Consider the following 11,303-nt stretch of genomic DNA (forward strand, 5'->3'; position numbering starts at 1 on the left):
ATGTTCACTAAATAGACAGCTTTCTGTAAGTTCTCTTTAGTGATAATGGTGGTTGTTTTCTAAAAATTTTTTATGAACCTAATTTTTTGGCAACTAAGGCCATATTCATAAATAGTAAGCAAAAATAAAAAGTGTAACCATTGTTAATTTCACATGACGAATAAATACGCTTAGCAGCCACAACCATGTTTTTTGAATTTCTCTACGTTAATTTTAGTAGGTTTTGGTCTCCTACTATTTTATTTATATTAAGGATATAGTTTTTAAATTTCTTATCATGTAAGTGTATTCGTTGGTTAATATAATTGTATTTTAATTCAAATAAACAAGTACACTATATCGTTCTAATTTTTTTTCTTTTTTTCTTATTTTAAGATGTAGTATAATTTTTCTTGGTTATTCATTACCAATTACCAAGATGCTACAGTAAAAGGAGGAAAAAAGAAATTTTAATCTAATACACATTTACATTTTCAAACTGTAAAACTATAAATTGCTTTGTGCTTCATAGTTTTAAACTTATAATGTGCCACATGAGAGACGCACAGCCTGCACTTCCAACCTGATCATAAAACTATCAATATAAAACAGTATAATGATAAAAAGGAAACTCAAAAGATTTTTGAAATAGTTATTATTTCTGGCTTCTTGCTACCAGTTCTTTTTAAAAACAGACTTTCCTTACCTCTGTACTGTATACAGATTTTATTTACATCAAAAGGCAACATATGAATGAAAGCAGGCTGTTGCATTGTGATGGACTAATAGATATTATTTTCCTTGAGACTAAATCTCATTTCATTGGTTTATTATGTAGAATTTAATAGTAGTACTTAAGAATTTTGAAGAGACTAGTTTCTTAATTCCTATTTTCTTATTGGCATTTAGACACTGAGGGATCATGTTTCCATAGGACTGGCTTGTGTTAGTTTTATTTTTGGAGTTGGTTTATCTCAGATATTCTGTCAGATGACTTTTCATTATTGTTTCATTATTTTTAGATATCTGAAACATTTTAATATACCAATACTCTTGCTTTGCTTCAGTGGTTTCATTATGTCACACATCTGTTTTTCTATCTCACACATCACATGTTATATTGTGATTAGGTATTGTCCTTCTGATTAGGTAATAATAATCTGAGTGTACTGGTTTAGTCTAGCTCAGAATAAACCTAGAAACACAAAATATTCACACAGATAGGGGCTCTGTAGTATACTTCCTGTTTGGAAAGGTCTGGGTTCAAATCCTGTTAAACACTTTTTTTTTTCTTTTTCTTTTTTTTTTTTAACCCTTCTGGCTGCATAATAAACCAACCTACAAACTGAATTACAAATTATATAAATATATACATTGTAACACAGAGTCTGTCAGTGTACTGTAGGCATAGGCCCCATCTAGCAGCTGACCATTTCCAGATGTAAACAGAAAATAATATTAATAAAACTAATAGAACCACTTCCAAAATCTGCAGCCTAACAAATTGCAGATATAAAACATCAAGAAAGCTAAAAATATTAACTGCAGCCGATTTGGGTCATAGTGCACAGCCTATTGCTATTCAAACCTTTATGTCAATGAGAAATTATGGGCGTGAAGTTGAAAAATATGTAATTAATGATATTGAAATTTCATGTGATTATTTAATGAAAACACTTTCGAGCCCACAGGTGGTAAGGCTCCTGGGGTTGATGGCATATACCCTATAATTTTAAGGGAGGTGGCAAGTAAGTGCATTGAACCATTGAGGCTAATAATGAGAAGATTATTGAACTCAGGAGAAATTCAGTTGGATTGGAAAAGTGCGAATATATCTCCAATACATAAGGGCAGTTCTGAGAGTGTAGAGGGATATTACCAACTGGTCAGTCTAACTTCAGTAGCAGGGAATGGAATTCTGAAGGAAACACAGCATGGTTTTGTAAAGGTAAAATCTTATTTAACAAATCTGGTTAGCTATTTTGACAGGGTCACTCATGAGCTGGATTTAAGGAATAATTTCAACATTTTTAGATTTCACCAGAGCACTTGACTCAGTCCCACATGAGCCATTACTTTATAAGCTGGAACAGGTTGGAATCACAAATAAAATCCTTAGATGGATGGCTTCAGGACAAGAAGCAGAGATTTATGATAAATGATTATTCCTCAAATTGGGTTAATGTAAGGATTGGGATTCCCCATGGATCAGTATTGGGACCACTGTTGTTTCTATTTTCTTAAATTACATCAATGAAGGGATATAGAGCATGATGTCTAAATTTGCAGATGATATAAAGATTGGTAGAGTAGTTAATGATCACTGTCAAGCAGAGCTTCTTCAGAGATGGTCAGAAAATTGGCAGCTTTGCTTTAATCCAGCAAAGTGCAAGGTCTTACACGTGGTGAACAGTAACCCCAAAATAACATACACTTGGTGGAGTTGAACTAAAGCCAGTAGTGGATGAAAGGGACTTGGGTGTTACAATATGGTCAGACATGAAGTTCTTTGACCATTATAGACAGATTTCAAGGAAGGCTCATGGTGTCCGATGATGTATTGAACATTTGCTAGTAGAGATAAGGCGTCTTAATCCCATTATACAGGGTGTCTCAAAAATATTGGTACAAGCGTTTAGGGGAGATAGGTAACATCTAAAGGAATGTGAATCGCATAGGAACCCATAACCGGAAACTTCACGGAAAAGTAGTAGCAGAGACACAAGAAGCAGATATGACACAAGACAGTAATTAGTGGCAAACATTTATTTGACATAATATTAACAATGGAGTATGAGATGGATGCATTTCATGATGTTACAACAGATGCTCAAAGGTTCCACCATGAGACGCAATGCATGCGTGACACCGATGCAGCATGGATTGGCGGACACGGTCGAACACACCTGAAGTTTCTTTGACAGTAGCAGCAGTGCAGACGAGTCTCGCCACGAGATCCATTTCCATCTCCACAGGCGATTCCTACACGATAAATTTGAGGGCCCCCCACAGAAAGAAATCAAGGCTCGATAAATCAGGTGAGCATGGGGGCCAGGCAACGGGTCCACCACGGCCAATCCATCGACGCCCAAAACGCCTGTTCAAATGGTCACGAACGCACCTTCCATAATGGGCAGGCGCCCTGTCATGTTGAAACCAAATGTTGCATCTCACATTTGCTGGAACATCGTCAAGTAACCCTGGTAGAACTTGTTCAACAAAGATCCAATATTTAGCGGAGTTTATGCGAGATGGTAACAGGTATGGGCCAACTAAGCAGTCACCGATTATACCTTCCCACGCATTTATTGCAAAGCGATGTTGTGTCACGTGGGGGCGCACACCGTGTGGGCCCTCTGCTAATCCATACACTAGGTGCATGTCTGCCAGCTCAGTTCGTATATCAATGCATGCTCTTTGTGCGGCGACTACTGCTTGAATGAGTAAACCAGAAATTTTCCCTCTCGCGAACTGATGAACAGCACCGTGTACCGACTTACAGTGACGTTTCCGGTTATGGGTTCCTATGCAATTCACATTTCTTTAGATGTTACCTACCTGCCCTAAACGTTTGTACCAATATTTTGACCACACGTTAGACCACTCTTGGAATACTATGTTTGGGTGTGGAGATTGCACCTAAAAAAAAAGACATTGAGCTTCTTGAAAGGGTCCAAAGACAGGTAACTCACCTGGTGAGATCGGAAAAATCAAAGTCACACATTCAAAGTCATATGAGGAATGACTTTGAATGTGTGGGTTGCACAGCTTGGAAACTAGGCACCTTAGAGGAGACGTGATTGAAGTGTTTCAGGCTCTGAGAGGCAAAAGTAAAATGAATGAGGACAAAATTTTCATGGTTATAAATGACTCTAGAACTAGGGGCTATAAATTCAAGTTACAGGGGAAGATGTTTACACTGGATTGCAGAAAGTTTTATTTTAGCCAGCGAGTTATAAATTACTGGAATAAGTTACCTACATGGGTTGTAGAGGCTGATAGTTTGGGGAAATTTAGAGGTCAACTTGGTAGTTATTTACAGTAGGAAGGAAAGGCATAGGTTGTCTACTTCCTTTTCTTTTATTATTATTTTAAATTTTTTTCTTTCTTTCTTTCCTTTTTTTTTGGCTGGTGCAGCATAAGCCTTAGGCTTCCTTGCACCATATGGCTATTACTATACTATAGGGCTTTAGTGAAGTTTGATTGTTAGATTCCTTATCAGGTGTTTGTCATTGCTTGCTACTACAAACTATTTGAACCTTCTAAAGTCTAAGCAATTAAAAAAAAATGAATAAATAATGATGATTCAGTGGGTCAACAGGCAAAGTGGATATCTGGTACATTCTAAAAATTTTTAAAGTACTGACAAAAGGCCACTGGTAATAAAGCCAGTTAAAAATATTTCCTTTAGAGATTATGTTTCACATCATTTCTAAAGGAAATAACAATTATGTTAATTGTTGACTATAGCTTAGGTATAATTTCAAAAAGACATTAATTTGATGCTACCCTGTACTAATTTTATGAAACAATTTTTTTATAGAAACTGAAAATTTGATGAACCAAAAAATAGTAAAATTGAAAAAATTCGATCCCCCCTCCACTATTTTTTAATCATCAGATTCCGTCTGATTTGAAGTCACTACAGTATGAATGATTCTAAGCGTTATATATAATTTTTTGGCATATAATTTATAGCTGTATCTTTAATATGCATTCTTCTAGGATGAAATACAACGCCTCAAATTTGTTCTGTATGAAGCAGGAAAGAAGTGCAACTATTTAGCCTATGATCATTTTTCAAAATATGATGAAGATAATAAGAATCCAAGAATCAATTCAATTGAAGAAAGAAATGGATGGCAATCACCTCCCAAGAACAGAATTCATAATAATTTGCATAGTTCATTCCTTTCAACAAAAAGAAAGTAAGAATTTTTTTGTTATTTTATTAAAATATCCTTTAACTTACTGCTAAGCATTGTACATATATTATAACACATGTTAATTTGTTACTTATACACAATGTATTACTAAAAGTAACTAAACCTATGTTTCAACGAACCTTTTATTGAGCCAATATTTAATAATGTGTTGATCCTCATTTGGCCTTAATTACACACCATATCCTCTTTGGCAGACCAATATTTGATAAGGAAGTTGGTATTTTTGGTTCACTCCATCAACACAATAGAAAATTCAGTTGCTGATTGCAGCAAGCACATTGACTTGGCTCAAAGCCAAAATCCCAGTTCATCTCAATGGCGTTAAGTAAGGTTAGGAGTCTGGGAGGCCAATGAAGCTTTTGTATGCCCATGTCTTCAAACCAAATTGCTAAAAGCTGTGCAGTATGGTATGTTTTATTGGCATGCTGAAAGGGCCTTCCCCATACTGTTGCCACAATGTAGGAAGAGTAGATTTGTCCGAAATGTCAATGTGTCACATGGCATTAATTTTATCTTCAAACAGGCCTATGGGGCTGGGAAATTCCATACTGCGATAATTAAAGACAAACACCAGCCAAGGAATTAAAAATTTTTATACTAAAAATTTTTAATTCCTTGGCTGGTGTTTGTCTTTAATTATTGCAGTATGGCATTAATTGTTTCAGGAAAATTTCAACCAATGTTCCAAACTATGAGAAATAACCCAGATGGTGACAGTACTTCTGTCAACCTTTACACTTTGGACAACACACTCTGGTAAATAATGTTCTCCAGGCATCCGGCAGAACCTTTTAAGTTTAACAGATAAATGAAAAAAAAATAATAATAAAACCACAAAAATTCAGCAAAAACTAGCTTCACTGGAGCTGAAAAGAATTTATGCAGCAGACATGACTGCATTCTATCACTGAATTAATCAGTGTAATGAATATGTAAATTACTAAACTAAATTTGCACTGCATCATTTAAATTGCACTTCATTTTAAAATCAGACGGCAGCTTTATGAACATATCCACTTATCAGCTTACTCATGTCCATTGGCAATTAACCAGCATCAAAATTTAGCATTGTCCCTACTGAAGAATTAATTTTGCTATAATTTTGTGACAGTTGTCATCCTGGGGGTTCACATCTAGTGAGTATGGGCTTGGCACTCCCAAGGTCCTGAGCTGGATATCATCATTCTACTCTTTCTTGGTGATTCTTTTCTACTTCTCTCTCTCTCTCTCTCCAAATAAAACTGCTTTGTCAACACAGCAGTTTTATTTAATTTATTTAATGTTCAAATCTAGCATTTGCGATTTTAATTTGTATTATGAAACTATAGCATACTAATAGCAGCATTTGTAATAAAAACTACTTTTCCCAGTAACTTACTAGTCCAGTACATTCCTGATGTTATCAAGAATGTGATATCTGCATTAGATAACAATTAGATAACATATACATTCAGGCTGTTTATAATATGTGGGCCATACTTTCAGGATTTGTTCAGGACCTGAAAACAATGAAAAAGTTCATATAAATGTATGTGTTTGATTCAGAACAGTTAGGGAGCTATGGCTGGTTAAATTTTAAAAAAAGGATATGAAATTCAATGGTAAAACATTATAAAAATAATAAAAAAATGAATAAAAATAAGCATACATGTACCTAATATGAATAAACATTTTAAATATGAATTTAAATAAACATATGAATAAACATTTTACTGGGTATATAAATTTTATTATTTCTGCATATGCTTATTTATGATTTTATTATTTTTTACCATGAAAACTCCAGTCATTTTTTAAAATTCAAGCAACCATAGCTCTGTAACCATTCAGAAAACTGGATACATGTTTATTATACACTTTTTCATTTGTTTTCAGGTCCTGAATTTATCTCAAAAGTACAGGCCACATCTTATGAAATACCTTGTGTATATGGGTTTGAATTCAAACCCATTTTAATCAAAGTTGATAAATGATGTTTGTTCTGTGTTCATCACAAATGGCAAAAAACATATCTCAAAGCATTTTTTTTTTTATTTTTTGATTGACTAATAACACCTCTACAGAGTGATAGCCCTTCTCTATTTTCATTTCCTCTAGTTAGAATTAAATGTAAATAAAAAAATGCTTGCAAAATCTTTAGGTTAATTTGTAATACAGTCAGTTCTGCTATAACGTGTACTTTCGTATTGGCTCATGCATGATTTCATCTGCAAGTAACACCAGGTGAACACACCCAGCACCAAGCTGAATGTAGCAACTGTGCAGCAGTGCATACAAGTTTATAAAGCTTAAAAAATGTCAAACATCAAATGTGCGAGAGCTATATTTCCCATTTACTGTAGTTGTATTGGTTGGAGACACACTGTTGTCATTTGCTGTATTCACAAGATAATACGTGATATCGTAGTCCAACTCATGTTTTCGGGAGCTCGCATTTTTCTGTTCGAACAGAAATTTCGTGAGGTGTAATAGCCTGAGCACATTTTCAGAGGTCACTACCATAAAACAATAAAAACAATTCGCAGTTCCCAGTTTATTGGGCTTTTCTGTTAGTGCAATCTAATTATAAACAGGTAGTAAACTGGATCTTATTGCATTTGCAATAATACTAATAGCTGGAATTCTGTGGGTTTTTACATTATTATGGTGAAATTTGTTTCCCCTTCCTTGAAATCTTCAGTCATATAAAAAACGTAAGTAAATTTTCAGAATCTTTTCTCCATTCCTATATTTTAAGTTATATTTACTGTAATATTTATTTATTTATTAGAAATTTAAGACATTTAAACCTGTGTTAGCAATTTTATTGGGTTTCTAATTTTTTTTAGTGTTTTACTTACTAGACTGAACATTTTTTTTTTGAGTGCTCTGCCCCTATCCCTTTTCCCGTAAGCCCTGTTGTTTTTAATGCACAAAATACCATTACGTGGAAATTTTTTGGAAAACATGTAACATGTTATAGCAGAACTCACTGTACACGGATTGTGACCTAGTCATCTTTCACATAGTGTAGAATTTTTAACGTTGAAATACAATTTATCTTCACGAATTATTTCCTTAAGCATTTGCTAATAAAAATGTTATATAATATGCATATTTATAAATAATTATCACTCTCTTACAGTTTCAGAACTAATCACTTGTTAAATTCAGAAAAAGAAACTCGCCATCTGTCAGAATCATTGCCAGCATGGGAGAGCAGCCCAATTGCCAAAGATCATCCTCAGAATAATGTCTTAAACAGCATTCCTGATACAAATTCCTTAACTCTTACATACCAACTTCAAGCTGAATTAGATAAAGCTGTATCTAAAGCTTTTAGTTCAGGTAATAAAATAAAATAAAATTTGCTGTATTCAAAATTTTTTAATTTGTACAATAATCATATAACTGCTAATAATAAATATAGTGTTAATATAATTATCTGAAAAACTGTGTGTTAATATAAATGACTACAGTAAAACTTTGTTAATTTGATGTTTAAGGAACCAGAATATATCTGTTTTTATTTAAACTGATTTGAAATATCATGGATTTAAATGTATATGAACATCAGCATTAGAGCATACAGCAGATTGAATTTGTGTATTCAATCTGCTGTGTACCCTAAATCCAAGTGAATAAATTTTTTTTTTGATGTCAGTATGCTTGCAGCACTGAAATTTACAAAATACATGTGCCAAGTAGTCATAAGTAGTTATAAAAATAGTGAGGAAATGAAAAAATATAAAAGAAAAAAAGAGGGTGGAAATAGTTGGAATAAAATCCTATATGCTAAATCTTGATAATGTAATATCAGTATTTTTCAGATATTTCATAAAAACGCTGAAACAAGATTAATTCTTTATTATAGCTAATGATTCATTTGTGTATGGAAGGTCTACACACTAACACATACTTCAGTCAGTTTATAATAGAATGACATTTTTTTTTCCATCAGTTGATATATATTTTTTAAATTCTTGGTATCTCATATTCCTATAATTATTTTTTAGGTTCAAGTGCTGACTTCATTAAACCAATAGAAACAAGCAAAGAGCAGAAATCACAGAAGGATTACCTAGAGACTCTAAAGCAGCTGTATTATATTTAAAAAATTTAAATGTAAATACACATTATATATATATATATATATATATATATATATATATATATATATATATATATATATATAATTTAAGATAAATATTTAATTTAATTTATTTTTAGATACAAATGTTGATTTATCAGATTTTTTTTTCAATGAAATATAAATTTAATCTAGTTCTAAGATATGAAAATTACTGCTAAACTTCAAAGTAGGCTTTGTGCTTAAGTAAAAATTAGTGCAAATTGATAATTTTGTTCTAAGGAAGTACACATTTTTTTGGATGCAAATGTCAGAAAAATGCAATAAAGTATTATAAAAGCATTGTCTCATGATTATTTTAAAAAAAATTCTTTTAAAAATATTTTTTATAATTCCAGTTTCTTTAATGAATAATAATAACCCTTTATTTACAAATTTTATATAATACAAAAATAAAAATCAAATAAATACCTTACCATACAGATATCCACACTCAAAGGTAGATACAATTATAGGGATTTACAAATTGAATTAAAATAAAATATTGTAGCAGTTTGAAATGCAGACTACAAATAGAAGGAGCACCGAACTCTGTTATGATTTAAAGTATGCAATTTTATAATGTTAAAGCAAAATAGGATCACTTATCAGTGATCAGTGTCACACATCAAATTCAGGAAACGTTTTTAAGGTAACATAATCGTTAATTCTTAATTTTTATTTTATTGAAATGTACAATTGCCTGCAAACAATTCATGGGAATTGTCCAACCAAAAGATCTGAAAAATATAAATAGCTGCCATTAATTTTGAAAAAAGGTAGCACAGTTTTTGGAAAAATGATTCGATGGGCAAATGAAGAAATAACCAACTTTGTAAATGTGATAAATTTATCACATTAGAAACTGAAAATTTTAATTAGGCTTCTGTATTTATCCATTTAATAACCCAGTATTTAAATATTACCAGGGATTTGATGATTAGTTTAAAATGAAGAAACAAGAGACCATTTAATTGAAGCATATAAAACTAGTGATAAAAAATGAAAATAGCTGATAATAATTTTGTTATTATTAACATATTGAAGCATATAAAACTAGTGATAAAAATTGGAATGGTGATAATAATTTTGTTATTATTAACATATAGAAGGTCTCTTATGAATCAAAAAAATTTTGACATTTTAGAATGAAGCAATTTAACATGATAATTGAAATTTTTAGAATCAAACATATGCCTAAAAATAAAATTTTATAAAAATCTGATAGTTTCTTAAAAAACAATTAACATATCTTATAAAATTACTTAATAAATTGTTAGTATAATATAGTACAGGTAGCCCTTGTTTTGCGCACCGGTCACTAACCACAAGGCTATTTTTATTTATTTATTTTTGTAATTTTTTTTTTTTTTTTTTTTTTGAAATTTTTTTATAAATTGAAAGGTTAAAATCGTCAGACAAAATTTATCAGCATAGTACTGAACAGTGCATGGTACATCATAATGTATCATGCACTGTTCACATCATCAAGGATAATCTGAGCCAATCAGCGATTAGGGCATCCATATCAGAGATGAGAAAGCTTCCTGCCCTCAAAGTAGCCACTCATTGATGTGGGTAGTAAAGGTCCATGTGATGAAGCATTTGGTTGGTTGTTGTTTATACCATTTACACATGTTGGAAATTTATTACGCTAACATTTTTTATTAATTGTGCTATTAATAAATCAAATAATTAATAATAGTGATAGCCGTGTGCAGTTTTTACCAATCGTGTTATAAAGTTTTTAATTTAATAGAATAAAGAGATGTTATGTCTGGTAAAAAAAAGTTCCTTTACCATTAGCATTAGTAAAGGCACATGATGCAAGAAAGCAAGCTTATATAGCATCAGCCAAAAAAAAAAAAAAAAAAACCCTTCTCATTTCACCCATCCACTCGCTTCAAATGTTTGTCTAGTTCTGCCTTGAATCTATTTAAGCTATCAACTTCTACAACAACAGATGGAAGTTTGTTCCAGCAATCAACCACCCACTGGCTAAAGGCAAACCCACACATCTATCCTACAACTGTCTTTCCTCAATTTGAATTTATGTCCTCTCAGGCGATTATTCTGAGCAAGAGGAAGAATCCCATCAGTATTGAGCATGCTCAAACCATTAAAGGCTTTATACACTTCAAAGCATGGAAAAGGCACATCGATCTATCACATTGGAGAATGAAATGGAGGTTATTCGGAGGATAGAAGCGGGTGAAAGCTGCCCTAATGTGTGTAGGGCTATGAATATGCCTCCTTCGACTATTAGCACT

The 11,303-nt window shown here is 32.3% G+C and overlaps 1 protein-coding gene across 1 annotated transcript in view; it reads left to right on the plus strand.

The window, feature by feature from the left end:
- The window catches only part of LOC150083648 (uncharacterized), a 250,721-nt gene extending 241,703 nt beyond the window's left edge, over window positions 1–9,018 (plus strand). The window contains exons 30-32 of the mRNA XM_090378554.1: window positions 4,705–4,907; window positions 8,050–8,252; window positions 8,921–9,018. Coding sequence (XP_090234680.1) covers window positions 4,705–4,907; window positions 8,050–8,252; window positions 8,921–9,018 — 504 coding nt within the window. The remainder of the gene's footprint in view (window positions 1–4,704; window positions 4,908–8,049; window positions 8,253–8,920) is intronic.
- Window positions 9,019–11,303: the final 2,285 nt, after the last annotated feature.

The sequence above is a fragment of the Mastigoproctus giganteus genome, chromosome 7, assembly GCF_048544385.1.
Source record: "Mastigoproctus giganteus isolate SK-2022 chromosome 7, ASM4854438v1, whole genome shotgun sequence".
Lineage (NCBI taxonomy): Eukaryota > Metazoa > Arthropoda > Arachnida > Uropygi > Thelyphonidae > Mastigoproctus > Mastigoproctus giganteus.